The sequence below is a fragment of the Scyliorhinus canicula genome, chromosome 9, assembly GCF_902713615.1.
Source record: "Scyliorhinus canicula chromosome 9, sScyCan1.1, whole genome shotgun sequence".
Classification (NCBI taxonomy): Eukaryota; Metazoa; Chordata; class Chondrichthyes; order Carcharhiniformes; family Scyliorhinidae; genus Scyliorhinus; species Scyliorhinus canicula.
The window spans coordinates 29,654,242-29,681,804 of record NC_052154.1 but is presented as its reverse complement, the minus strand read 5'-3'; the positions used below and the strand labels follow the sequence as shown (position 1 = coordinate 29,681,804).

Genomic DNA, 27,563 nt, shown 5'->3' with positions numbered 1-27,563 from the left:
CTTTCAAGGTTGACGTTTGCTTTCATGTTCGGAAGAGGCTGACGACAATCAATTTTTGTTTCAATCAGCAAATATTTTGAAGTGGAGGAACAATGCATGCTTCTGTATATTTTGTGTAATTTTCAGTCAAGTATTAGGATTTTTTTTGGAAGATATTTGTTTAAAAATGTGTATTTCACAGGTGCAAAGGACATCAAGTAGAATTAATGTGTTGCAAAGATTAGATAAAAGTTAATTATTTCCTAAGCTGTAAGTTTTCTTGTTTGTTGAAATTCTCAAGACATCACTGCGGTAAAATGCCTGCACTGGGTGCTGTATTTGTATACCTGTGTGTTGCCCTGCTTTTAAGTGGAAGATGTCAAAAGTCTGAGACAATGAGCGGGTCTACATTTCGTGCTGCAGATCAGTATGATTTCTCCATTGTTGTCCCAGGAAGTGGACATGAATGCTTCTGGCATTATGCTGAAAAAGCAGGCTATTTTTACTTCAATTATGAGGTAGGATCATAAAATGCTTCTCCCTGGTCACATTGTGCTTGTAAATAAAATATGCAGTTGAAAATAAATTTGAGTAATTTTAGTAACAAATATTTAAAATGAACGCTGTTAAATATTTCAACATGTTAGAATTTCAAAGCAAAATACTGCAGATGTTAGAAATCTGGAATAAAAGCAGAAAATGATGGGAAGCACTCAGCAGGTCAGGCAACAACTCTGGAGACAGAAACAGAGTTCATGTTTCAGATTGATGCTCTTTCATCAGTAGTTCTGACTCAAGGGTCTTAACTCTGATTCTCTTTCCACAGATGCAGCCTGGCATTTTCTGTTCATGTTACAATATTGTGAATGAAGAATATCTGGAATCTATAGGTGCGATTTAGAAGTCTTGTTGCGCCCAAGTTGGTGTCGGGACGAGGCTGTTGAATCTCGCGAGGGGTCTCTCGTGAGATTTACGACGCTCGAAACGCCTTGCGAGATTGAACAAAATCTCGTGAGACGTTTGCGGGAATTCATCGGCTGTGCCTAGGGCACCTCACCAGGGTGCCATGAGTATTGGTTTCCACAAACGTGGACCAGTTGTAACAGCATCTGGGGGGTGGGGGGTCACCCAGGCCATTGGAGACCCCCGGGTGGTTGGGGACAGGGCAGGGCGGCACTCTGGCACTCCCTCTGGCACCTAGACACCGTCAGCCTGGCATTGCCACTGACACCCTCACAGTGCCATCCTGGCATTGCCAGGGTGCCTGAGTGCCAGGTTGGCACGGCCAGGGATTAGGCCTGGGGGCATTACCAGGTGGACAGGGTGAGGGAGTGTTCCTGGGGACCTCCCTGAGGTTGAGATGGTCAAAAATGGGGGTGGGGGTGCTGAAAGGGGGGAAAGATCAGGGCAGCCAGACAAAAAAACACCCCAATCTGCGAGGAACCTTTCCGGCTGGGCTTGCCAGCAGAAGATGACTCAAGTGCGGTCTCGGTGGAAAGAAACTCCTCGAGACCAAAAAAACAGCAAAGTCCCGTTGAATAGTGGGACCTTTCACGGTGCTGCAGCCGGCAAGAAATACTGCATTAAATGCGCCCAAAACCAGCCATAGATTTTTTTCTGTTGAACCTGTCCTGTAGTTGAGATTCTTAAATTATATTCTGTTGAAGTTCTTTTAGATACTGACAAATGAGAAATTCTCTAACATCTAAACAGCATTAATAAATAGAAAGACATTAAGGTTACAACACAAAAACAAGCCATTTGTGTCAGCATTTATCCCCCCCCCCCAACAAGTAATAGTTTGAATCACATTTTTAAACAAATATTTTTATTCTCCTTTTTCACATTTGCTCCCGAATTTACACCCACCAACAATAAACAATAATCAGCAACAGATATATCAATCCCCTTAACAATAACAACGATCCCACCATCCCACCAAACCCCAAACATCAACCCAGATGTTTACATAAACAAATGACAAAAAAGGAATCAGGGATTACCCATAGTCACCCTTAATATAACCCTCTTCCCCCCCAACCCTCCCACCCATTCCCCCCCCCTAACTAATGTTCAATGTTATCCAGTTCTTGAAAGTGCATAATGAATAGTGCCCATGACTTGTAGAACCCCTCCGCCCTTCCCCTCAGTTCAAACTTAACCTTCTCAAGGGTCAAGTATTCCAACAGGTCGCCCCGCCACGCCAGGGCACAGGGTGGAGAGGCTTCTCTCCATCCCAGCAGGATCCGTCTTTGGGCGATCAACGAATGCGAAGGCTACGATATCTGCCCCCGCTCCCATATCCAATCCTGGCTGGTCCGACATCCCGAATATGGCCTCCCGGGGATACAGGTCCAGTTTAACGTGCACCACCTTGGAACACCGAAACCCCGTTAGTGATGCCCAAGGGGACCCGGAGGAAATCGGCCTCGAATGCCGTGTAGTGGCGGTCCTCCGGGCGGATTGGGAGCTGGTGGTATGCAGACTTCAGATCCACCGTGGAAAAGAGCCGGTACTGGGCGATCTGGTTTACCATGCCTGCAATCCTGGGGAGGGGATACGCATCGAGGAGTGTAAATCTATTTATGGTCTGACTATAGTCGACAACCATGCGGAATTTTTCCCCGGTCTTAACGACCACCACCTGAGCTCTCCAGGGACTATTGCTGGCCTCTATAATCCCCTCACTAAGAAGCCTTCGGACCTCTGATCTGATAAATACCCTATCCTGCAGGCTGTATCGCCTGCTACGAGTGGCTACGGGTTTACAGTCCTTTGTGAGATTGGCGAAGAGAGGAGGGGGGGGAGATTCGCAGCGTAGCGAGGCTGCAGATAGAGAGTGGGGGCAGGGGCCCGCCGAAGCTGAGGGTGAGGCTCTTAAGGTTACATTGAAAATCTAGGCCTAATAAGAGTGGCACGCAGAGGCCGGGCAAAACGTAGAGTTGAAATTTTGAGTAGCTAGTGCCTCGGGTTGTGAGTGTCGCAGCTGTGCGCCCCTGGATCTGGACAGAATGGGAGCCTGAAGCGAGCGAGATAGTTTGCCGCACGGGGAAAATGGGGAGCGAACAGCATCTTACCAGGTCTGGGTGTATGAAGCTCTCAGTGCTCCCGGAGTCAAAAAGGCATGGCGTATTGTACCCGTTGATTTGGACCTCTGCCATCGAATTTCGCAGATGCTTCGGGCGTGAATGATCCAGGGTGACTGCGCCGAGTTGCGGGCTGCGTGACGAGTGCCCGGGGAGGTCATACTCTTCTGATGAGTTGTCCGAGCGTGGAGATGCAGGTCGGGCCCGTGGATCGCACGTGGCGGGCGGCGAGGAAGATGGCGTCCAAGATGGCGGCCCTCATGAGTCGCACGTGGCCGGCCGCGTGGTGGAGGTTTACCAAGATGGCGGCCCCCATGGATCGCACGTGGCAGGAGGTGGCGGGGTCGGGGCATAGGCTGCAGCGATTCGGGCCCCGCAGGCCTGCGGGTGTGGGGAGCGATTACTTCGTGCCGCTGGGGAGTTGGAAGCTGGGGCCCTTTTTGCGAGGCACACTCTCGCGTAGTGGCCTTTCCGCCCGGTCGCTGCAGGTCGCGTTGCGGGCCGGGCAGTGCTGCCGCGGGTGCTGATTCTGGCCGCAGAAATGGCAGGCTGGAGCAGCATAGTGGCTGGCTGGAGCAGCATAGCGGCTGGCTGGGGCAGCATGGTGGTTGGGCGGCCGCGTGGCACAGGCCTGGGGGAGTCGCTGGTCGGGGGCCCATGATTGGGTCGCGGGGTCCACGGGGAACGAGGTGAGGCTGCGGAAGGAGACTTCCATCGTGGTAGCAATTTCCGCAGTTGTTTCTAAGTCTTGGGCCCCCTTTTCCAGCAGTCGTTGGCGCACATAATTAGACCTGAGGCCCGCTACAAAAACATCGCGAACAGCAAGTTCTCTATGTTCAGCCGTGGTAACCGCTTGATAGTTACAGTCATTTGATAGATTATTGAGCTCTCTTAAAAATTCGGCGAGTGATTCTGTTGGCTGCTGGCGGTGAGTCGTGGACACATGGCGTGCGTAAACTTCGTTAATGGGCCTTACATACATCTTATCGAGTATCGCTAGCGCTGCAGTATATGAACCGGCCGAGTTTAGTTGCGTAGAGATTCTGTGGCTCACCCTCTGTTGTTTTGGCTGTGCTCGCTTCTGCCAGGTAGGCCTTAAAGCACCGCAGCCAGTGGGAGAAGATTTCTTTTGCCTTTGCATCCTGTGGGTCGAGTTCCAGGCGTCCAGGCTTGAGGGCTGATTCCATGATCGATCCTGACTGTTCTTAAGTAGATTAAATTGATGGAACCATCAATTCACTAGACACGTGCTTTAAGAAATGAACAGTGGTTTTAATCTACTTGCTACAGAACCAGCCTGTTACCCATTGAACTCTCGATGAACTGTAGGCTGGCTCTGGACAAGGGTATTTATACAGCAAGTCCAGGGGGAGGAGTCGTGGGCGGAGCCAAGGATGGAGCCCGGTACAAACTCCTGAGCATTCCCAGAGCTACACACCCTAGTGGTCGGATAACGCTACTGCGCTTACAATGGTATTGGTAAATACAGTGTGAATTACTAAGTTACATTCACCACACCAGTACTCCTCTAGCTTTGGACAGGACCAAAACATATGAACGTGATTAGTGGGGCCCCGCAATGCTCACACACATCTTCGACTCCTTCAAAGAATCGGCTCATCTTCGCCCTCGTGAGGTGTGTTCTGTATACCACCTTCAGCTGTATAAGCCCCAATCTCACACATGAGGTGTTGGTCCCTCTGTTCCTTCGGGCAAGCCCACAATTCTCAAATTGTGCCGCCTTGAGCTGTTCGCGAAGTCTTCGAGCTCTGCTCGGAGTCCTCTGTTGACCTCCACCCGCGTTTCCTCCTTTCTTCGACGCTGCTCTTCGCATCCTTTAGCGGCTTATTGCTTTTTCTCTCTTTTCTTTTCTCTCCCCTTCCACCCTCCTGTCCTTCATCAATCTGAATTATTTGTTTTGAAAAAAACTATTTTTCTTCCTTCACACACAAAAACAAAGGGGAGAAAAAAAAACTTTCACCAAACTTCTTTAAAACTTCTTTGTCTTCTTCTCTACATTCCCCCAGAGCTCCCCTGGGACCGGACTTCAGTCTTCTTACTTCATCCTAGGTGGGAGACATCCGATGTGGGACACCCCACCTACAGGCCCTGGTCTTGGGCCTGCAGCCTCGGCCTCCTTTTAGCTCCGCCCCTGCTGCTCCGACCTCCGTGCCGCGCTGGGCCCAGCGCCTCAGCCTGACACCCGCACGGGGTTCTTCTCCGGTTTTTAAACCGGCCCCGCTAGCTGACCGTGACGGCCCTGACGATAGGCGGGGGATGATTGATGACTGGGGGAAATCCCCAAAATCGCCGCAAATCGTGGCCACCGGCGGGAGCTTTTCTTGCTGCAGCCGCCCTGCTTGCCTACGCCACCGGAAGTCTCAGTTTGAATCACATTTACCTAACCTGTTCCATTAATCACTAATTTCCTTCGGGGAAGGAAACCTGCCATTCTGACCTGGACAGCTTACATGTGACTGCAGACACACAGCAATGTGTTTGGGTCTTAATTGCCCTCTGAACTGGTCCAGCAAGCTATTAAGTTGCATCAAACCACATCATTATTATAATTATTAGCTATCCTCAGACAAGTTAAATAAGATAAAAGGACCACCGACATCAACCTCGGCACCAGAAGTAACAAGGGAACATCCCACCCTACATAGACTTCCTCACTAACATTTGGAAGAGCTTTCCTACTTGCCAGTGGGTAAGGATGGTGATGGAGGAGCCTGGAGCATTGAGTGTAAGGTATGATTTGGTGAGGTTGATTATGTCAGGCATTTCTTGATTAGCCTGTAGGTCAGCTCTCCCAATTTTGATACAAGCCCCCGCTGTTAGTAAGGAGCTTGTAGGGTTGACTGAGCTGGGTTTGGCATTGTGGTATTTGAATTTGATGCTTGGTTGAGGCCTGGAGATCTGCCCGGTTTTGTTCTTATTCTGCTTTTTCTTAATGGTTTGGTTCAAATGCCATTTCAGGAGACAGTTTAAAGTCAATCACATCACTGTGGGTCTGGAGTTACTTATGGACATGGGTAAGGATGGCAGATTTCCGTCCCTAAAGGACATTAGTGAGGGGCTTTTATGACAACCTGGAGGTTTTGTGGTTACCATTACTGATAGCAATGCTCTCTGGTTCTTCTGCCTATGCACATCCATAAAGAATGATTCTATGAGTATGACTATGTTAGACTAGTTTGCCTACCCTGTGGGACATCTCCTTCAACTTTGGCACCCGTCCCCAGATGTTAGTGAGAGGGCCTTGGCGGGTTGTGTGCTTTAACACCCTAGATCGAAGCTAAGTGGTCTGTCCCGTTTTAATTCGAAGCTGTCTGTCCAGTTTTGTTCCTGCTAGTCATTGTGGCAAAATGATACAACTTGCTTGCTCGGCCACTTCAGAGGCCAGTTAAGAGTCAGTCATATTGGGATGAGTCATACATAGGTCAGGCTAGGTAAAAACAACAGGTTTCCATCCCTAAATTAATGAGCCATTGGTGTTTCTACAAAAATCTAAAATATTCATGGTCTCTTCAGGATTCAAGCTTCTTATTTCCAGACTTTTAAAAAACTGAATTCAGAGTCTCAGACTGCCTTGGTAGGATTTGAACTCATATTCTTTGTTAGCCCAGGCCTCTATTATTAGTCCAGTGATATGGCCACTCCATTTATAACTTTACTTATTTTACATTTAACATTTAAAAAAAAATATACTGGCATTCCTCAACATAAGATGGCATTTTCTAAACATTAACTTGCAAATAGGTTGATTGTAGATCAACCCAGATACCTCCGCAGTTGTACATTAATGCACAATTAAGGACCACTGATGGGTATTATAAGCAGCATTACCTCAATATACAATTGTGTCTTTTGTATGTTTGAAACGTCTCTTTAAAATCTAATTCCTAGGTTCAGTGGGTAATGGGATTACAGAATGATCGAGCTATTACTACCACAGTTAATGCACCTACTGGACACTTGATAGACACATCCAGTGATGCAAGTGGCCAAATCAACTTCAAAACAAGTGAATCAGGTGTGTACTGCTATCTTATTTCAAGTATCACTACAGGGGAGAGGTTGGTGATTGTGCTGTGCTAAATTTGTCTTTTTCATTCGTACTGTCATGATGCCATTGTTTTGCAACATGCCTTTGCATGAGTTGACTTACATTAACCTTTATTTATTTATATTTATTTACGTTAACCTATATTTATTTGAATGATAGCAGAATTTGGGTCTGTAATTCATGACTGAAACTGGATAGTCATATGTTTTGCATGTGTTCTACTTTAATGTCTCACAAAATGGACAGAATGAGCACTGGGTAAGAATGAGTCCAATATGAATTGATATGTGGGTGAACACGCTGAGCAATATTTATGTTCATCAACTTGTTGACTGCAACAAAAGATGAAAGATCATTGATCTGGAACATTAACTCTATTTCTCTCTCCGCAGATGCTACCTGATTTGCTGTGTATTTCCACCATTTTCTGACTTTATTTCAGCTATCCAGCATTCAAATTATTTCACTTTTGCACTTTCAACTTGTCTGGTGTCAGTGAGATTAATGTGTCTACTATCCACAATATTAATATCACTGGGATCAAATTTTTCACAACATGTCCATCTCCACTGCTTCCACATTAATTTTATGACATTTAATGCCTGGCTTGTCTCCCATCCTCTATTTTCCTTAAACTGTAGCTCATCCATATTCTATTCAGCACTAAATACCATTCACCACCCACCCGTTTTCAGTGACCTGTATTTGCTCCCGGTCCCACAATGCTGCAAATAAAAAAAATGTTCTCATGTTTAAATCTCTTCCATACCTCACTCTTCCTTTATCTGTAACATCCTTAAACTCTGCCACTCTCTCTCTAATTCTCCATTGCTTGAATTCTTGTGCCAACCCCTCTCTCTTTGATCAAGCATTGACAGCCCTTCATCTGCCTAGTCCTCATGTTGTGGGACTGATACCTGTTTACATGTCCCCGTCCCTTTTAACTTAAAACTTACTTCTTTTTATTTTAAATTTAGAGTACCCAATTATTTTTTTTCCAATTAAGGGGCAATTTAGCATGGTCAATTCACCGAACCAGCACATCTTTTGGGATGTGGGGGTGAAACCCACGCAGACATGGGGAGAATGTGCAAACTCCACACGGACAGTGACCCAGGGCCGGGATTCGAACCCGGGTCCTCAGCGCCACAGTCCCAGTGCCACCGTGCTGCCCCAAAACTTACTTCTTCAACTAAGCTTTTGATAAATCTTCCTTATAGCTCCTCCGTTTGCTCAGCTTCCATTTTAGCTTTCTAGTTATTCATCGTGAAAGACCCTTACTACGTTAAAAGTGTGGATATATCCAACTGTTTTTTGTTACAGAAAGCATGTTTTCATAGTTAAAACAATACTGCATTTCATGGACAATCAGATTTTGATTTCTTTCAGGTTATTATCAACTTTGTTTGAACAACTTTTCTTCACACTTTGGATCAAAGCAGATCTTTATCAGTTTTGGAGTTTACTACGATGGCTCAAGTGAAAAAAAAGAAATAGAAGATAAAGAAAAGCTTCAACTGAATGACACAGTTTCTGCTATTCGGGTGAGAAACATTGATCAGATTAAGACATTAGTAGTTTTAATAAAATTTTACACCTGCCCCTCCCTCCAAAGCAGTGAGCTGTCACAATTATGGTCTGATCAGACCTTTTTCCTTGCCTGCTGGATTGATCAGTGGTACAGCTGTCTTAAGCAGTGATCGAACGGCCTCTTCCCACCGAATCGATGATGCGATGAGGCCTCTCGCGAGATTTGCAACGCTGGGAATGCCTCATGAGATCAAACACATGCCCAAGCTGGGTGAGATCCAGATGAACATATTTAAATGAGTCATTGGGCTCATTTAAATATGTTGGCACCCAATTCTCCTGAATTCTCCGGGAACAAATGGCCGCGCCTGGGAGACCTCGTCATGGCGCCGTTTAGTACTGGTCCACACAAACGTGGACCAGGCGTAATGGCACAGCCAAGGTATCCAGCGGCACTTCCAGGCTGGTGGTGCAAGGGATGCCTTGGTGGCAGTGGCATGGTGCCCAAGGGCCAGAGCCTGAGGGGGGGGGGGGGGGGTCATGCCCATGAAAAGGGGGATGAGGGTGTATGAAGAGTCGGGGGAGGGTGGTGAAGAGTGACTTTGAAGATGACTCATCAAGGTTGGGGGATGTGAAGGTTGGATGTCCTACAAAGTTGGGTGGGCCTGAAAAGGGGGGTTGGGTGGGCCTGAAAAGGGGGGCGACTCCATAGTGGGGTGTCCTCACTGATGTTGTGTGGGGTAATACCCATGTGTGCAGGAGGGGGGTTGACATTGTCCATAGCTAGTGGATGTGGAGGGCCCTCGGTTGCTTAGAGATCGGAGCACCGATCTTTGAGGAGCCGGTCTCGCCAGCGAGTTCAGCATCCCATTGCTGAACAAATTTCCAAGTGTGGGTTATACCGGGGTGAAACTCCCCAAGGCCCTGAAAAATCACCAAGTGTGGGTGAATACCAGTGTTGATCTCACCGAGAAAACCCGGAAACATCACCCCTCCAAACTTATCCAAAATGACACTTTGGAATGTTTCTGTTAAATCACGCCCATAGATTTAAGTGGGTTGAATTTATTGTTTATGTCAGGAAGGTTAGGTACACCTATAGTTAGATTCTGCTGGTCAAAGGTGTTTGCATCTGAAGATTTTGGTTTCAGACAAAACTGTTCTTCTACTGTGCTTAGAGAAGAGAGGGTTATGATGTGAAAAGTAAACAAGCTATGGAGAGGTCGAAGTTGTTCCTTGGCAACCAGGGGCACCTTTAGGATAGGAATGCTTTTTGAGTTTATTTTTAGTTGAAGTCATTGCAGTTGGACATAGATAGTGAGGAAGAAGGCAGCTTTCACAGCTCTGCTAGAAGCAGTTGGTTTTAAAGAGAACTCTCTCAGGTTTTCTAGAAGAAAAGCCATAGGGGCTTTTCACAGTAACTTCATTGAAGCCTACTCGTGACAATAAGCGATTTTCATTTCATTTCATTTCATTTCATGGAGTAATGCTGGAAACTTTTAAAATATATTTTTTTTATGGTTTTACATTTATTTGTAACAACAATGCCTAAAAAGAAAAGAGGGAAGAAATAAACAGGTATAAGACCATAAGACATAGGAACAGAATTAGGCCGTTCGACCCATTGAGTCGGGTTCACCATTCACTCATGGCTGTTATGTTTCTTATCCACATTCCCCTGCCTTCTACCGATAACCCCTGATCCCCTTATTAATAAGACCATAAGACATATGAATACATAGGAAACGTATATATGGCTATGAGGTATATTAACATACCTACCGGTAGTTGGTTACCCCAACTATACTGTTTAACTAACTATATGTTGCCCCCTGGTATTAAAACATACTCGCGCTGTGACTAGCCTACCATTCCCGTCCCTTACCTGCACTATCTCCCTTGTGGCCGCCTGCTTTCTCAGTTGATGTGCCAGTAGGCGGCTGGCCTTTTCTTCATATTCATTAAGGCCCCCCCCCCCCCCCCCCCCCAATGTGTGGCAGAGCTGGCCCACTGATTTTGCCATGGTGAACAGATCAAATTCCTTGCAGCTTATTCCTTTCCGGCAGCAACTCCATGGTCGGGACCATGAAGTTCCACCAATCCACCTTCAAATTGTTGATCAGTCGTTGCCCAGCTGCCCTTTCCATCCTGTCCTTGAGAGCCCTGTGTGCTATTATTTCCCCCCTTATCACTGCCTTCAGTGCCTCCCAGAATGTGGAAGGTGAGACCTCCCTATACTGGTTGCAGGTTACATATACATCGATGGCTTGTGACATTTTTTCACAGAACGCCTTGTGGGGGGCCCTGGGCCCGGCCCATTTCCAACCTCAGATCTGTGTAGTGTGGCACATGGTCTGAGATTACTATTGTGCAGTGTTTCACCCCTACTACCGCTGAAGGCACTGATTTGCCCATTGCAAAGAAGTCTCTACTCTGGAATAGGCTTTGTGAACATGGGAGAAGGAGAACTTCTTCTCCCTCGGATGTTTGAAACTCCATGGGTCGCCTGCCCCCCCCCCCCCCTCCCCCCCCCCCCGGCTCCCCCCCCCGTCCCCGTCCCCCGTCCCCCGTCCCCACCACCACCACCATGTTCTCCATAAAGGTGTTCAGTTCCTTTGTCATTCCTGATTTCTCCCTGACCTGGGGCTGGACTTGTCCGTGATTGGATCCTACACACAGTTGAAGTTTCCCCCCATGATGAGCTGGTGGGAGTTGGAGTTGGGGATCTCCACCATTGTTTTTTTGCTGAACTCGGCGTTGTCCCAGTTAGGGGAGTATATATTTACATGGACCATTGGTACCTCTCCCAGGATCCTGCCAACCATCACATACTGTCCCACTGGGTCTATCACCGTGTTTGTTGCTATAACAACTGTCTTTTTGTTGAATAGTATGGCCACCTCCCCCCTTGTCCTTGTGTGGAAGCATGCCTATCCTACCCAACTTTGCCTTATCATCAGTCAGTCTTTCACCCTCAGGTGTGTCTCCTGAAGAAAGATTATGTTGACTTTCATGCTTTCTAGATGGGCAAAGACTCTGGATCTTTTCACCAGCCCGTTGAGTCCCTTTACGTTCCAGGTGACTATTCTGATAGGGGGTTACTGTCCCTCTCTCCTGTGTGGTCAGCGCTACTTACCCTGTGCACGTGCCCCTGCATGCTGGGGTTTCCCTTTGTTCGTGGGCCATCCAAGATGACTGATGAGACCATCAATTCACAAGACACGTGATTGGAGGTGAACAGTGGTTTTAATAGTCTTACAACTGAGTCTGCCTGCGACGAGATGAACTGGCAGCAGGCTCACGACTGCAGAGCTTTATACTTCCGGTTAGTGGGAGGAGCCATGGGCGGAGCCATGGGCAGAGCCATGGGTGGAGCCCAGTACAAACTCCTCATCTCCCCCTATGGGCAGAGCCACGCAACGGCTCGTATACAGAGCCCACAAGGACACAATACATATAATACAACACAGTGTGAATTACTAGGTTTATAATTCACCACATTCACCCCCTGTAAAAAAAATTAAGTCTGGCGGGGGTGATGGGTCTACAAATTGAGCCGGTCCGGCGGCCAAGTCGTCCTTTGGGATCGGCGGAGCACCGGGGTTGCAGCCTCTTTGGGTGGCTGGGTGGTGACGGTCGGTGAGGGTACGATAGTGGACTCCGGGGATGATTCGGTCCGAGCTTCGTACCCGACGGGGAGCGCCGGAAACCTATAGGCGCGGGGGTGCGGAGCACGGGCCGTGAACCTGTAGGTGCGGGGGCGCAGGGCGCGGAGGGTTGTGTGGGGTGTAGTGTGAGGGGTACCTCGGCAGTAGTGGTGGTGGAGTTGGATCCTTCAGGCGCCAGGTCCCGGAGGGAAACAGTGTCCTGACAGCCGTCAGGGTATTCGATGAAAGCGTATTGGGGGTTCGGAGTGGAGTAGGAGCACTCTTTCTATGAGTGGGTCAGTTTTGTGTGCCCTGACGTGCTTCCGGAGGAGAACCGGGCCTGGTGTCCTCAACCATGCTGGGAGCGAAACCCCCGTGGTAGTGCCCCTAGAAAAAACAAATAGCCGTTCGTGAGGGGTCTGGTTGGTGGCTGTGCATAGGAGGGACCTAATAGCGTGGAGCGCATCAGGGAGGACCTCCTGCCAATGGAAGGTCGGGAGATTCCTGGACCGGAGGGTCAGTAGGACGGTCTTCCAGACCGTTGAGATCTCCCTCTCCACCTGCCCGTTCCCCCTGGGGTTGTAGCTGGTAGTCCTGCTCGAGGCGATGCCCTTGTCGAGCAGGTACTGACGCAGCGTGTCGCTCATAAAAGATGAACCCCTGTCGCTGTGTACGTAGCTGGGGAACCCGAACAGGGTGAAGATACTGTGCAAAGCTCTGATGACTGTGTGGGAGGTCATATCGGGGCACGGGATAGCAAAGGGGAAGTGGGAGAACTCGTCGATGACGTTCAGGAAGTACACATTACAATTGGTCGAGGGGAGTGGCCCTTTGAAATCGATGCTCAGGCGTTCAAAGGCTGGGATGCCTTTACCAGATGGGCCCTGCCTGGTCTATAGAAGTGCGGTTTGCACTCTGCGCAGATCGGGCAATCCCTGGTGATGGCTTTTACCTCCTCGGTGGAGAAAGGCAGATTTTGGGCTTTGATGTAGAGGGTGAGCCGGGTGACCCCCGGGTGGCAGAGGTCATTGTGGATAGCTTTCAGGCGGTCGTCTTGTGCGCTGGTGCACGTGCCGCGGGACAGGACATCTGGGGGCTCGTTGAGCTTCCCCGGTCGATACATAATACCATACTTGTAGGTGGAGAGTTCAATCCTCCACCGCAGGATTTTATCATTTTTAATTTTGCCCCTTTGTGAGTTGTCAAACATGAAGGCAACTGATCTTTGGTCGGTGATGAGGGTGAACCTCCGACCTGCGAGGTAGTGCCTCCAGTGTCGTATAGCTTCCACGATGGCTTGTGCTTCCTTTTTGACTGAGGAGTGTCGAAGTTCCGGAGCGGAGAGGGTTCGGGATAAAAAGGCGACTGGTCTCCCTGCCTGATTTAGAGTGGCTGCGAGAGCGACCTCTGAGGCGTCGCTCTCCACCTGGAAGGGGATGGATTCATCCTTAGTATCCTTTGCGACCGCATCTGCTACAGGTCGCGTTGCGGGCCAGGCAGTGCTGTCGTGGGTGTTGGGGCTGCCCACAAAAATGGCACACTGGAGCTGCGCAGTGGGTGGGTAGCCGCGCGGCGCAGGCCTGGGGCAGACGCTGGTCGGGAGCCCATGATGGGGTCGCTTGGTCCGCGGGGAACAAGGTGAGGCTGCGGAACGAGACCTCCATGGTTGCAGACTCAATGGGCCGAATGGCCTCCTTCTATGCTGTAGGGATCAGGTACACCTGCAATGCTTTTTTCTGCAGTAGCTTTTTAAAAATAAATTTAAAGTACCCAATTAATTTTTCCAATTAAGGGACAATTTAGCATGGCCAATCCACCTACCCTGTACATCTCTTGGGTTGTGGGGGCGAAACCCACGCAAACACGGGGAGGATGTGCAAACTCCACACGGACAGAGACCGAGAGCTGGGATCGAACCTGGGTCCCTGGCAAAGTGAAGCAACAATGCTAACCACTGTGCACACATAACCCACCGTAAGCCGACAATGCAGCAGGTGTGGACAACCTATAAAAAAGGGCCTCCTGGACAAACAGGGAGGGTCTGCATCACAACCAGAACTTTTCTTCTCAATTACATTGCCATTACCATTAACATAGGCTTATTGAGAGCACAAAATTGGCATGGGCATTTTTCAAATCGAAAGGACACTTGTAAATTTTTCACATTGCACTAGTTTCACTTTATTCATGTGTGCATCATCATTACTTGTTTAGACTAGCTAAGTCAGAGGGCTAAATGTACTGGTGTGCCTCATAGTTTACACCCATTGATAGTTAATTGGGAGTCTTTTTATTGCGGAAGAAACTATGATATGACTTTGCGTTCTCTTTATTGAATGTTCACATTAATGTTCAGTGGTGTGCTTGCCATCTTGTGGGACATGGCTGAACTTGCAGGCTCAGCTGATCCTGCCTTCTATGCATTGAAAAGGACATTGTAGAAGATCACTCTCAGCAGGGGTGACTTAACTGTTGTAAGTGAATTCAAAGCCCTGTAAGGACTCTGCCAGCCAACACCCTGAGATGGATCTACAAGTAGAAAGTACTGACCCCACCCTTTAGTCCCCTCATTTTTCTAGCATGACTGATTGTTCCCACCACCCCTCCAACGTCACCCAGGACAACAGGTCCTTTTGACTTCACTCTGCAGTGCCTCCGGCCACATCGTCTTCCCTTAAATCCCTCTTTCACCCCTCCATGCCCCTGACCCCATTCCACACACACCTTGCCGGCCTCAAGCCTCCGTGCAAGTTGCCATTTTGCTGCTCCACTCCCTTATGCCGCAGAATTCAACAAGGAAAATTGCTGAACTCAGACACAACCGCACAAAACTGACTGTTGCAGGTCACCTTTAAACGGAAGTGAACTGGGGACCACAAGAGACCACAAGCTGACTTAAGCTTGAAGGTAGGTCGTCATTACAAAACATTTTAATATAACGAGTATCCATGACACACAAATGTATTGCAGTTAGGAACCTGCCATGAGAGGGCCTGAGACCAAAAATGTCACAAACACTGAGGGTGTATTTTGCAGTAGTGGAGGCGGCCTGCTGGTGATGGGATCTTCCATTCTAGCCACTGTCAACAGGCTTTCCTGCTGTTCGGTCCCTCCACGGACAGCAGCTATGTGACAACACCACTACCAGTCTGACTTGGAAAAATAACATGCCCTTCAGCTTTGCCAGGTTCAAAGCCTGGAACTTACTACTTAACAGCACTCTGGGAGACTGCAAAAGGAGCAGCCTGAAGAAGGAGCCGTGCTCCGAAAGCTCGTGTTTGAAACAAACCTGTTGGACTTTAACCTGGTGTTGTAAGACTTCTTACAAGGTTACAAGGTTTAAGAAGGCAGCTCATCATTATTTTCTCCAGCACAAATAGGGATGGGCTATAAATGATGGCTTTGCCACCACTGCCCAGATTTCATGAATTAATTTTTTTAAAAAAAAATGTTTTTATTCTCCATTTTCACATTTTCCTTCAAAATTTACGCCCCACCCACAAACAGTGAACGGTAACAAATAGAAAATCAATCCCCTTAACAATAACAACGATCCCATCCTCCCACCACCCCAAACAAAGGCCCACCTGTCAATATATGCATTCAATAAAACAAACCCTCCCATGGTGGAAACAAAAAACAAAGGAGAAAACAAAGGAGAAAAAAAAGGAGTCCGGGACCACCCATGGTCACCATTAACCTATAGAGTCCACTTCACCCCCCCAACACTCAATGCCATCCAACCTCTGAAAGAGTGCCGTACATGATACCCAAGAGTTGTAAACAGCCCCCCCCTCTCCAACTCCTCCCCTCCACTGCCTTTTGTAAAACTCCTCCCCCCAACCTCTGTTCCTTCCCCCCAACTTTCCACACCAGCTAGACCCCTCGGACCCTGTTCTGCCAGGCTCTGATGGCCGTAGCCCCTCCCTCCACCTCACTCCTGTTCACTGGCCGGCTTAAACCGGCCAGCATGGAGGTCCCCGCCCAGGTCCCTTTCCCCCTTTCCCGGCCCTAGGAAAGCTCAGAAATCCCCTTTCAGCACACAAACCCAGCACAGGGCCTTCTCCTTCACACTGTACCTACGGAAGCACAGAGTCACTACCCTTGGCGGCTCACTCGCCTTTGGTACAGGCCTCCACGACCGATGAGCCTGATCCAGTTCATATCGGGAGGGATCCAATAGATTCCTCCCCCAATAGATTCACCAGCATCGTGGCAAAATACTCAGTTGGCCTCGGTCCTTCAACTCCTTCGGGCAGCCCCACAATCCTCAAATTCTGTCGCCTGGATCTGTTTTCCAGGTCTTCCATTTTTTCTCGCAGATCCTTGTTAATCTCTATCACTTTTGCATCTCCTTCCCCATCGAGGTAAGTTGATCACCGTGCTGCAATAATGTCTCGTCCACTTCCTTCAGCGCCTCCCCTTGCTCCCGCACCTCCGCCACTGCGCTCGCCACCGCCATCCTCACTGGGGAAATCGCCTCCTCCACCAGCACACTCAAAACCTCCCTCATTGTCTCCATGTGTTTTGTAAACTGCCTTTCGAATTCCGCAGCCATCACCAAAGTCATTTCTTCAGTCGTAAGCAATGCGGCCTCCCCTGGTGCTCCAGCCTCCATTTTCCTTGGTGACCCCGCAGTGACCTTTCCACTCCCCGACAGACCTTCAGCTGTTTTTTTTACAGCCGTTTTTTTGCTCACCCTCAACATTTTCCTTTACTGTGCCTTCACTGTGCCTCCTCTCTGCTTTTGTGGACCCTGGGACCGCACTTAAAGCCCCGAAAATGCTGTTCCCAAACGGGAGCCCTCCATTGTGCGGCTGCCTCCCGCCCGCCGTCACCGGAAGTCCCATCTCATGAATGAATTTTAAAATGAGATGCGTGCATGGTTAGTGTGATCTATCTTCTTCCAAATGGCAAATATGCTTATAGCCAGAGAAAGCCCCAAATCGCTGTAGAATCTCTATGATGTTCCCAATAGATGTCTCCAGATCCATTATGTACAACAGCAAATCATCAGCATATAACGATACCCTGTTCTCCATCCCCCTATCCCATTCCATTCTTTGAGGCCCTCAGCGCCATAGCCAACGGTTCAATTACCTTTACAAACAACAAAGGGGACAGCGGACATCCTTGCCTCCTGCCCTGTGTAACCGAAAGGTCTTGGAGGTCATATTATTAGCACAAACACTAACAAACAGCGCCGCATACAGCAGCCACACACAGGACACAAATCCCAGACTCAACCCAAAAATGTCTCCAACACCGTAATGAGGTATCCCCACTCCACCCAGTCGAAAGTCTTCTCTGCGTCCAGAGATACAATAATCTCTGGAACCGGACTGGTTGCAGGGGTGAACACCACATTAAGCAACCAGCGCACATTTGCTGACAGCCTCCGCCCTTTCATGAACCCCGTCTGATCTTCCCTGATCAACTGTAGGAGGCACGACTCCAGTCTTAAAGCCAACATCTTGGCCAGCTATTAGGCATTAACGTTCAACATGGGCGCTATGGCCCACGCTCTTTAGGATCTTTGGCCTTTTTCAAAAGCAGCGAGATAGATGCTCCAGTGAGGCATTAGATCTTGTGAGGCACTCCAAGTGTTGCAAAACTTGTGAAAGGCCTCTCACGAGATTTAACAGTCTCACCGTGTCACCGAGTCGTGTCTGATGAGGCTGTTTGATCACGCCCTGCATTTCTGCCTCTTCCCAAGTTGTATGCTCTCTTCTTCTACAATGAGAGAAAACAAACACTTGAGTGTTAACAATGGCTTGTGGAGGACTTCCGGTGTGCATCATGAAGTAAGTGAGCACACAGAGGCAGCTCCTGCCTAAGGTTGCAGAAAATAGCTCTTTTTTGGGCAGCACGGGTTGGAATTTCGATGAAAAGGTGTGGGTGAATGTTCAAGGAGTATTTTCCCCCAGGAATAGGATGTTTCTTGGTTATCAGACCCTCAGAAACAGTGCAAGATTTGTCTGAAGAGCAACAAACAAAAGCCTCTGCAAGCATGCTAGCGGGGGAAGGGCCAGCTTATAGGTCTCAAGCTGACCTGAGGGCCTTTATGAAAGCTGAATTCCAGCAGCAGAGGGAAGAACTGTGAAAAGATCTCACCAAGGCCATTGAAGAAGCGGAGACGGACTTCCGGTAGCGGTGATGCGGAGCTAAGCCGCACGTTCAGTGGCTCCCACTATTTTCGGACTTTGGGGCTCTTTTTTTTTATATAAATTTAGTGTACCCAATCATTTTTCCAATTAAGGGGCAATTTAGAGTGGCCAATCCACCTAGCTTGCACCTTTTTGGGTTGTGGGGGCGAAACCCACGCAAACACGGGGAGAATGTGCAAACTCCACACGGACAGTGACCCAGAGCCGGGATCGAACCTGGGACCTCGGCGCCGTGAGGCAGCAGTGCTACTCACTGCGCCACCGTGCTGCCCCTTGGGGCTCTTTTAAGGGCTCGTAGTGGTGCTGTTTGGAATTTTCCCCGTGTGGGAACACTCCTTCTCAGATTCTCCACCAGTGGATGGCCTGGACTAGGAGTGGAGCGGTCAGAAAACCGGCTTTGCAATTGCGGCTAAGCCGCACCGCAGCTCCCGCTACTTAAGGACTTTTGGGCCGATTTGAGGGCCTCAAACGGCGCTTTCTCGACGAATCCCGGTGGGGGAAGGTGTCTAGAGGAGCATTCCCCATAATTTATGGTGCTCACCCGGCGTGGGGAAAAGGCCAAGGCTGCAGCAGCTCCACAAGAAAAGCGGGGGAAGAAGGACAAAATGGCGGCCGGCGGAACACCTGAGGACTGGTGGAACTGGGCGCAGGAGCAGCAGGCCTCTCCTCTGCGCTGTTTTGCGGAGCTGAAGGCTGAGTTGCTGGACTCACTGAATGCGACTACCAACAAGCTGCTTGGAGCTCAGGCGGCCCAGGAGGTGTCTATCCGGGAGTTGCAGCAGCAGGCCGCTGAGCGGGAGGAGGAGGCCGTGGTCCTCGTGGGGAAAGTGGAGTTGCACGAGGCACTTCACAAAAAGTGGCAAGACCGCTTGGAGGAGCTGGACGTTCGCACAAGGCGAAAGAATTTGAGGATCCTGGGCCTGGCGGAGGGGCTGGAGGGGTCGGATCTCCCGTGGTACGTGACCACGATGTTGAGCTCGTTGATGGGAGCGGGGTCCTTCCATTTGCCCCTGGAGCTTGAGGGAGCTCACAGAGTGCTGGCCAGGAGGCCTAAGGCAAATGAACCCCCGCGGGCGGTGCTGGTGCAGTTCCATCGATTTAGTGACCGGGAGTGTGTGCTGCGCTGGGCCAAGAAAGAGAGGAGCAGCAAGTGGGAGAATTCGGTAGTACGAATCTACCAGGACTGGAGTGCGGAAGTGGCAAAGCGGAGGGCCGTGTTCAACTGGACGAAGGCGGTGCTGCATGCCAAGCAGGTCAGATTTGGAATGCTGCAGCCTGCGCGTCTGTGGGTGACATATAAGGACCGGCACCACTACTTCGAGTCCCCGGAGGAGGCGTGGGCCGTTGTACAGGCGGAGAAACTGGACTCGAACTAGGATCTGGGGACACACTATGGCTGTTGCTGTTTTCGCTGTTGCTGTTCTTCAATTTTGACACGTGTTTTTTTTATGCTGCCTTTCTTTTTGCTCTGTTTCCGCGTGGGTTTGTCTGTTGGGTATGGGTGTGGGGTATGTGGGGAACGTTGGGGGTATGTGCTTTATATGTTCTCTTCTGTACGGGGCTGGGGGTTGGGGTGAAACTGGATTTTGAGGAGCTGCGCCGGAAGGGTGGGGTGTGGCAGTGTGAAAGCGCGGGCTTTCCTCTGGTTGTCCGCGCTGCGGGGCGGGGGGGGGTGGAGCTGGAGGTGGGGGCGTGGCCTCTACTGGTTTTCTTTCCCGCGCTGAAGCGGTGCCAAGGAGGTGTGGCAAGAGGGGGATGACCCCATGCCGGGAGGAGATGGGTTTTGGCAGGAGCTGCCGGGTCAGCAGAAGTCAGCTGACTCACGGAAGTACCATGGAGGGTGCGTCGCGGCTAGGAGGGGTCCTAGCCTGGGGGGGTGGGGGGAATACCGGGTTGCTGCTGGAATGGCCAGGAAGGAGCTGGCGTGGGCCGGGGGAGTAGAGAAGAGGCGTTATCGCCATGGGGAACGGGTCAGGCGGGGCGAGCTGGCCTGGGGCGAGCAGTCGATAAGCTATGGCTAGCCGGCGGGGGAGAGGGGCAAGTTGCTCTCGTTCCAGGCTGATTACCTGGAACGTGAGGGGGCTGAATGGGCCAGTTAAGAGAACCAGGGTATTTTCTCATCTGAAGGGGCTGAAGGCGGACGTGGCTATGCTCCAGGAGACCCACTTGAAGGTGGCGGACCAGGTTCGTCTGAGGCAGGGATGGGTGGGGCAGGTTTTTCACTCAGGATTGGACGCGAAGAACCGGGGGGGTGGCGATCCTGGTGGGGAAGAGGGTGGCGTTCGAGGCGGCTGAGGTGGTGTCGGACAAGGAGGGCAGATATATTATGGTGAAGGGTAGGCTGCAGGGAGAGAAGGTGGTGCTGGTTAATGTATATGCCCCGAATTGGGATGATACCGGCTTCATGAGGTGCTTGTTGGGCTGCATTCCGGACCTGGAGGCTGGGTCCTGATCATGGAGGGAGACTTTAACACAGTGCTGGATCCCCCACTGGACCGGTCCAGTTCAAGGACGGGTAGGAGACCGGCGGCGGCCAGAGTGCTGAGGGGGTTTATGGACCAGATGGGAGGGGTGGATCCCTGGAGGTTTGGGAGGCCGAGAGCGCGGGAGTATTCCTTTTTCTCCCATGTCCATAGGGTCTATTCCCGAATAGATTTTTTCATCCTGAGCAGGGGATTGATCCCGAAGGTGCAGGATGCAGAGTATTCGGCCATAGCGATCTCAGACCATGCTCCGCACTGGGTTGATCTGGAGATGGGGGAGACGCGGGACCAGCGCCCGCTCTGGCGCCTGGATGTGGGGCTGCTGGCTGATGAGGAGGTGTGTAGGAGGGTCCGGGGAAGTACTGAGGGGTATCTTGATACCAATGATACGGGGGAGGTCCGGGTGGGGATGGTCTGGGAGGCTCTGAAAGCAGTGATCCGGGGAGAGCTGATCTCCATCCGGGCCCATAGGGAAAGGAGGGAGAGGAAGGAGAGGGAGAGACTGGTGGGAGAGCTCCTGGATGTGGACAGGAGATACGCGGAGGCACCGGAGGAGGGGTTGCTGGGGGAACGGCGCAGTTTGCAGGCCAAATTTGACTTGTTGACCACCAGAAAGGCGGAGACACAGTGGAGGAGGTCGCAGGGCACGGTATATGAGTATGGGGAGAAGGCGAGCAGGATGTTGGCGCATCAGCTCCGCAGGCGAGATGCTGCTACGGAAATTGGTGGAGTGACGGATAGGGGTGGGAATGTAGTGCAGAAGGGGACAGAAGTAAATGGGGTCTTTAGGGACTTCTACGAGGAACTGTACCGGTCAGAACCTCCGATGGGGAGAGGGGGGATGGAGAGCTTCATGAACAGGCTACAGTTCCCAAGGGTTCAAGAGGAGCTGGTAGAGGGGCTGGGGGGGTTCCCGGTGGAATTTTATAAAAAGTATGCGGATCTGGTGGGCCCCCTGTTGGTGCGAGCTTTCAATGAGGCATGGGAGGGGGGGGGCTTTGCCCCCGACGATGTCGCGGGCACTGATCTCTCTGATCCTGAAGCGGGATAAGGACCCCTTGCAGTGTGGATCATACAGGCCTACCTCGCTCCTCAATGTTGACGCTAAGTTGCTGGCGAAGATCCTGGCCACCAGGATAGAGGACTTTGTGCCAGTGGTGATACAGGAGAATCAGACAGGATTTGTCAAGGGACGGCAGCTCAACACGAATGTGCGGAGACTGCTAAATGTTATTATGATGCCGGCAGTCGAGGGGGAGGCGGAGATAGTGGTGGCGCTGGATGCGGAGAAAGCGTTTGATAGAGTTGAGTGGGGGTACCTGTGGGAGGTGCTGGAGCGGTTCGGATTCGGGGAGGGATTCATCAAATGGGTGAGGCTGCTCTACGCGGCTCCGATGGCAAGTGTAGTTACCAATGGAAGGAGATCGGAGTACTTTAGGCTCTACCGTGGGACCAGGCAGGGGTGCCCCCTGTACCCCTTGCTCTTTGCACTGGCGATTGAACCTTTGGCTATGGCGTTGAGGGAGTCAGGGAGATGGAGGGGTCTGGTGCGGGGTGGGGAGGAACATCGTGTATCGCTGTATGCGGACGACCTGCTGTTGTATGTGGCGGATCCAGAAGGGGGAATGCCGGGGGTGATGGAGCTGTTAGCAGAATTTGGGGGCTTCTCGGGCTATAAGTTAAATTTAGGCAAGAGTGAGGTATTTGTAGTACACCCGGGAGATCAGGAGGAGGGAATTGGGAGGCTCCCGTTTAAGAGGGCAGTGAAGAGTTTCAGATATCTGGGGGTGCAGGTGGCCAGGAGTTGGGAGACTCTCCATAAGCCTAATTTTACCAGGCTGGTGGAGCAGATGGAGGAGGAATTCAAAAGATGGGACATGGTGCCGCTATCGTTGGCGGGTAGAGTGCAGTCCGTCAAAATGACGGTTCTCCCGAGGTTCTTGTTCCTTTTTCAGTGTTTGCCCATCTTTATCCCTAGGGCCTTTTTTAGAAGGGTTACGAGCAGCATCATGAGCTTTGTTTGGGCGCATGGGACCCCGAGGGTGAAGAGGGTCTTCTTGGAGCGGGGTAGAGATGGGGGGGGGGGGGGGGGGGGCTGGCGTTACCCAATCTCTCGGGGTATTATTGGGCGGCCAATGTGTCGATGGTGTGCAAGTGGGTAATGGAGGGGGAGGGGGGCAGCATGGAAACGGATGGAGAGGGCGTCCTATGGAGATACAAACCTGGGGGCCCTGGTAACGGCGCCGTGGCCGCTCCCTCCTACGAGGTATACCACGAGTCCGGTGGTGGCGGCTACCCTCAAGATTTGGGGGCAGTGGAGGCGACATAGGGGAGAAGTGGGGGGCTCGATGGAGGCTCCGTTAAGGGGGAACCATAGGTTCGTCCCCGGGAACATTGATGGGGGATTTCAGGGTTGGTACAGAGCGGGCATCAGACAGCTGAGGGACCTGTTTATTGATGGGAGGTTTGCGAGCCTGGGGGAGTTGGAGGAGAAATTTGGGCTCCCCCGGGGAACATGTTCAGGTATCTGCAGGTAAAGGCATTTGCTAGGCGGCAGGTGGAGGGATTCCCTTCGCTTCCCGCGAGGGGGGTGAGCGACAGGGTGCTTTCGGGGGTCTGGGTCGGAGAGGGGAAGATATCTGATATCTACAAGGTTATGCAGGAGGCGGAGGAGGCGTCAGTAGAGAAGCTGAAAGCTAAGTGGGAGGGGGAACTGGGGGAACAGATCGAAGACGGGACATGGGCTGATGCCCTGGAGAGGGTTAATTCTTCCTCCTCGTGTGGGCGGCTTAGCCTCATCCAATTCAAGGTGCTGCACCGGGCCCACATGACTGGGACATGGATGAGTAGGTTCTTTGGGGGTGAAGACAGGTGTGTCAGGTGCTCGGGGAGTCCAGCGAACCATGCCCATATATTCTGGGCATGCCCGGCTCTGGAGGAGTTCTGGAAGGGGGTGGCGAGGACAGTGTTGAGGGTGGTGGGATCCAAGGTCAGGCCAGGATGGGGACTCGCGATTTTTGGGGTTGGGGTGGAGCCGGGAGTGCAGGAGGCGAAAGAAGCCGGTGTGCTGGCCTTTGCATCCCTAGTAGCCCGGCGAAGGATCTTGCTTCAATGGAAGGATGCGAGGCCCCCAAGCGTGGAGACCTGGATCAATGACATGGCGGGTTTCATTAAGCTGGAGAAGGTCAAATTCGCCCTGAGAGGGTCGGTACAAGGGTTCTTTAGGCGGTGGCAACCTTTTCTCGACTTTCTGGCTCAACGATAGGGTACGGGGACAGTAGCAGCAGCAACCCGGGGGGGAAGGGGGGAAGGGGGGGAAAAGGGAAGGGGGGGGAAAAGGGGAAGGGGGGGGAAAAGGGGAAGGGGGGGGGAAAAGGGGAAGGGGGGGGGAAAAGGGGAAGGGGGGGGGAAAAGGGGAAGGGGGGGGGGAAAAGGGGAAGGGGGGGGAAAGGGGAAGGGGGGGGAAGGGGAAGGGGGGGGGGAAAAGGGGAAGGGGGGGGAAAAGGGGAAGGGGGGGGAAAGGGGAAGGGGGGGGAAAAGGGGAAGGGGGGGGAAAAGGGGAAGGGGGGGGAAAAGGGAAGGGGGGGGAAAAGGGGAAGGGGGGGGAAAAGGGGAAGGGGGGGGAAAAGGGGAAGGGGGGGGAAAAGGGGAAGGGGGGGGAAAAGGGGAAGGGGGGGAAAAGGGGAAGGGGGGGGAAAAGGGGAAGGGGGGGGAAAAGGGGAAGGGGGGGGGGAAAAGGGGAAGGGGGGGGAAAAGGGGAAGGGGGGGAAAAGGGGAAGGGGGGGAAAGGGAAGGGGGGGGGGGGAAAGGGGGAGGGGGGGGAAAAGGGGGGGGGGGGGAAAAGGGGAAGGGGGGGGAAAAGGGGAGAAGGGGGGGGAAAAAGGGGAAGGGGGGGGAAAAGGGAAGGGGGGGGAAAAGGGGAAGGGGGGGGAAAGGGGAAGGGGGGGGAAAAGGGGGAAGGGGGGGGGGAAAAGGGAAGGGGGGGGGGAAAAGGGGAAGGGGTGGGAATAAGGGGGAGGGGGGGGAAAAAGGGGAAGGGGGGGAAAAGGGGAAGGGGGGGAAAAGGGGAAGGGGGGGAAAAGGGGAAGGGGGGGGGAAAAGGGGAAGGGGGGGGAAAAGGGGAAGGGGGGGGAAAAGGGGAAGGGGGGGGAAAAGGGGGAGGGGGGGGCAAAGGGAAGGGGGGAAAGGGGGACAAGGGGAAGGGGGGGAAAAGGGGAAGGGGGGGGAACAGGGGAGGGGGGGGAAAAAGGGGAAGGGGGGGGAAAAGGGGTGGGGGGGGGGAAAAGGGGAAGGGGGGGGAAAAGGGAAGGGGGGGGAAAAGGGAAGGGGGGGACAAGGGGGGAACAAGGGGGGGAAAAGGGGAAGGGGGGAAGGGGGGAAAAGGGGGGGAAAAGGGGAAGGGGGGAATAAGGGGAAGGGGGGGAAGGGGGAGAAGGGGGGGAAGGGGGAGAAGGGGGGGAAGGGGGGGGGAAGGGGGGGAAAAGGGGAAGGGGGGGAAGGGGGGAGGGGGGGGGAAAGGGGGGGAAAGGGGGGGAAAGGGGGGGGAAAAGGGGAAGGGGGGGAAGGGGGGGAAAAGGGGAAGGGGGGGGAAGGGGGGGAAAAGGGAAGGGGGGGAAGGGGGGGAAAAGGGGAAGGGGGGGAAGGGGGGGAAAAGGGGAAGGGGGGGAAAAGGGGAAGGGGGGAAAAGGGGAAGGGGGGGAAGGGGGGGAAAAGGGGAAGGGGGGGAAAGGGGAAGGGAGGGGAAGGGGGGAAGGGGGGGGAAGGGGGGGGCAAAGGGGGGGGGGGGAGGGGGGAAAAGGGGGGGAAGGGGGGGAGGGGGGGGGCAAAGGGGGGGGGGGGGGAAGGGGGGGGGGGGGAAGGGGGGGGAAGGGGGGGGGAAGGGGGGGGGAAGGGGGGGGGAAGGGGGGGAAAAGGGGAAGGGGGGGGAAAAGGGAAGGGGGAAGGGGGGAAAAGGGGAAGGGGGGGAAGGGGGGGAAAAGGGGAAGGGGGGGAAAAGGGGAAGGGGGGAAGGGGGGAAAGGGGGAGGGGGGAAGGGGGGGAAAAGGGGAAGGGGGGGAAAAGGGGGGAGGGGGAAGGGGGGAGGGGGGAAGGGGGGGAAAGGGGGGAGGGGGGAAGGGGGGGAAGGGGGGGAAAAGGGGGAGGGGGGAAGGGGGGGAAAAGGGGGAGGGGGAAGGGGGGAGGGGGGAAGGGGGGGAAAGGGGGGGAAAAGGGGGGAGGGGGAAGGGGGGAGGGAAAAGGGGGGGAGGGGGAGGGAAAAGGGGGGGAAGGGGGGGAAGGGGGAGGGAAAAGGGGGGGGCGGGCGGACGATGACTATGTTTGTTTATTTAATTTAAATTAATTTTGAAGTTCTTTTGTTGTTCGTTGGGGGGGTGGGGGGATGTGATACATGCGTCGATACGGTCTGGGGGTGGTACGGTTATTATGGGTTATTTTGTTGCATTTCATTGTTTGTCGTTATGTTTTATATTTTCTGTAAAAAATTCCAATAAAAATTATATTTAAAAAAACAATGGCTTGTGTGGGTAGCAGCGAAGGACAACATTTGTGGTGGGTGTCTGTGAGGAGAGGGTATGAGGATGAAGTTGTGTTGGCTGCTCAGATGGAATGAGGTGATGCCTGGAGAGGAATGAATGCAGCTGCAAGGTGCTTTGTTCTGGGTGCTGTGCAAGAGAATGCTGGGGAAGTCAGTGTGTGGGCTTGAAACCTGAAAGTGTGATGCAACTCATCTTGCCCACTCTCCTGATGTCCTGGACCTTCTAAGTGCACTGTCTCCAGGTAGAAGGGACAACACTAGTGTTACTGATTTATTTGGACACTTCCATCCACTCTTGCTTTATTTGAGAGGTTGTCCTCTTCAACTGGTTCTGACGAAAGATCACCTCACACAGCCCCTGTGTAGGACCTCTCGGTAAGAGTGAGAGACACTGGTCTCCGCTTCATCCTTATGGTTGCTGCATCCTCAAAATTCCATGTCCTTTTGAGTCATTGTAACAAAGGGTAGCTTCAATTAGAAATCCTTCCTTTGATAGGTCCAGTGCATCACCCCGCATATTGTCTGGAGAACCTGGACATGCAATACTAATGCTTGACTCAGTTAAGGACCCTCAGCAAAGCCCGCTCCAGCTGTCAATAGGTTCCTGTCCCATTAATGGTCCTGTTGCTTCAGCAGGAACTACGTTCAGACAATTCCACCCAATGTCTCAGCTGTTATCTGCCTTTTCATTGTGTCAATTATCATTTTTAAATCGTATGTCTTATGTTTAATTTTTCTTTTTCCCTCTCTCACAGGATACTACTATCAAAGTTCAAAGCTATGTCTTCCATATGTGGAGATTTTATAACTTTGCCAGAATGCGCAAAGGAGCTGATTATTTCACTGTACTAGCAAGTAATAACTATGTGAATTGGTGGTCATTTGCCCAGAGTGTAGTTATTGTTTCATCTGGCGTTTTACAGCTTTATTTTCTAAGGCGCCTGTTTGCTATGAGAGACACCATTGGAAATGAAAAACCCAGATGTTAGGCAGTTATATCCAAGGAATATGATGGTGTTAATATGAGGGCATTTAAAAAAAAATAAACACAAATTTTAATTAAGCTTTA

The 27,563-nt window shown here is 51.8% G+C and overlaps 1 protein-coding gene across 1 annotated transcript; it reads left to right on the top strand.

The window, feature by feature from the left end:
* The first annotated feature begins 304 nt into the window (after window positions 1-304).
* tmed6 (transmembrane p24 trafficking protein 6) lies at window positions 305-27,563 on the top strand. The gene is made up of 4 exons (XM_038806388.1): window positions 305-497; window positions 6,975-7,101; window positions 8,524-8,678; window positions 27,250-27,563. Exons 1-4 carry the CDS (start codon window positions 375-377, stop codon window positions 27,481-27,483), a joined length of 639 nt encoding a protein of 212 aa, XP_038662316.1. The 5' UTR covers window positions 305-374; the 3' UTR covers window positions 27,484-27,563.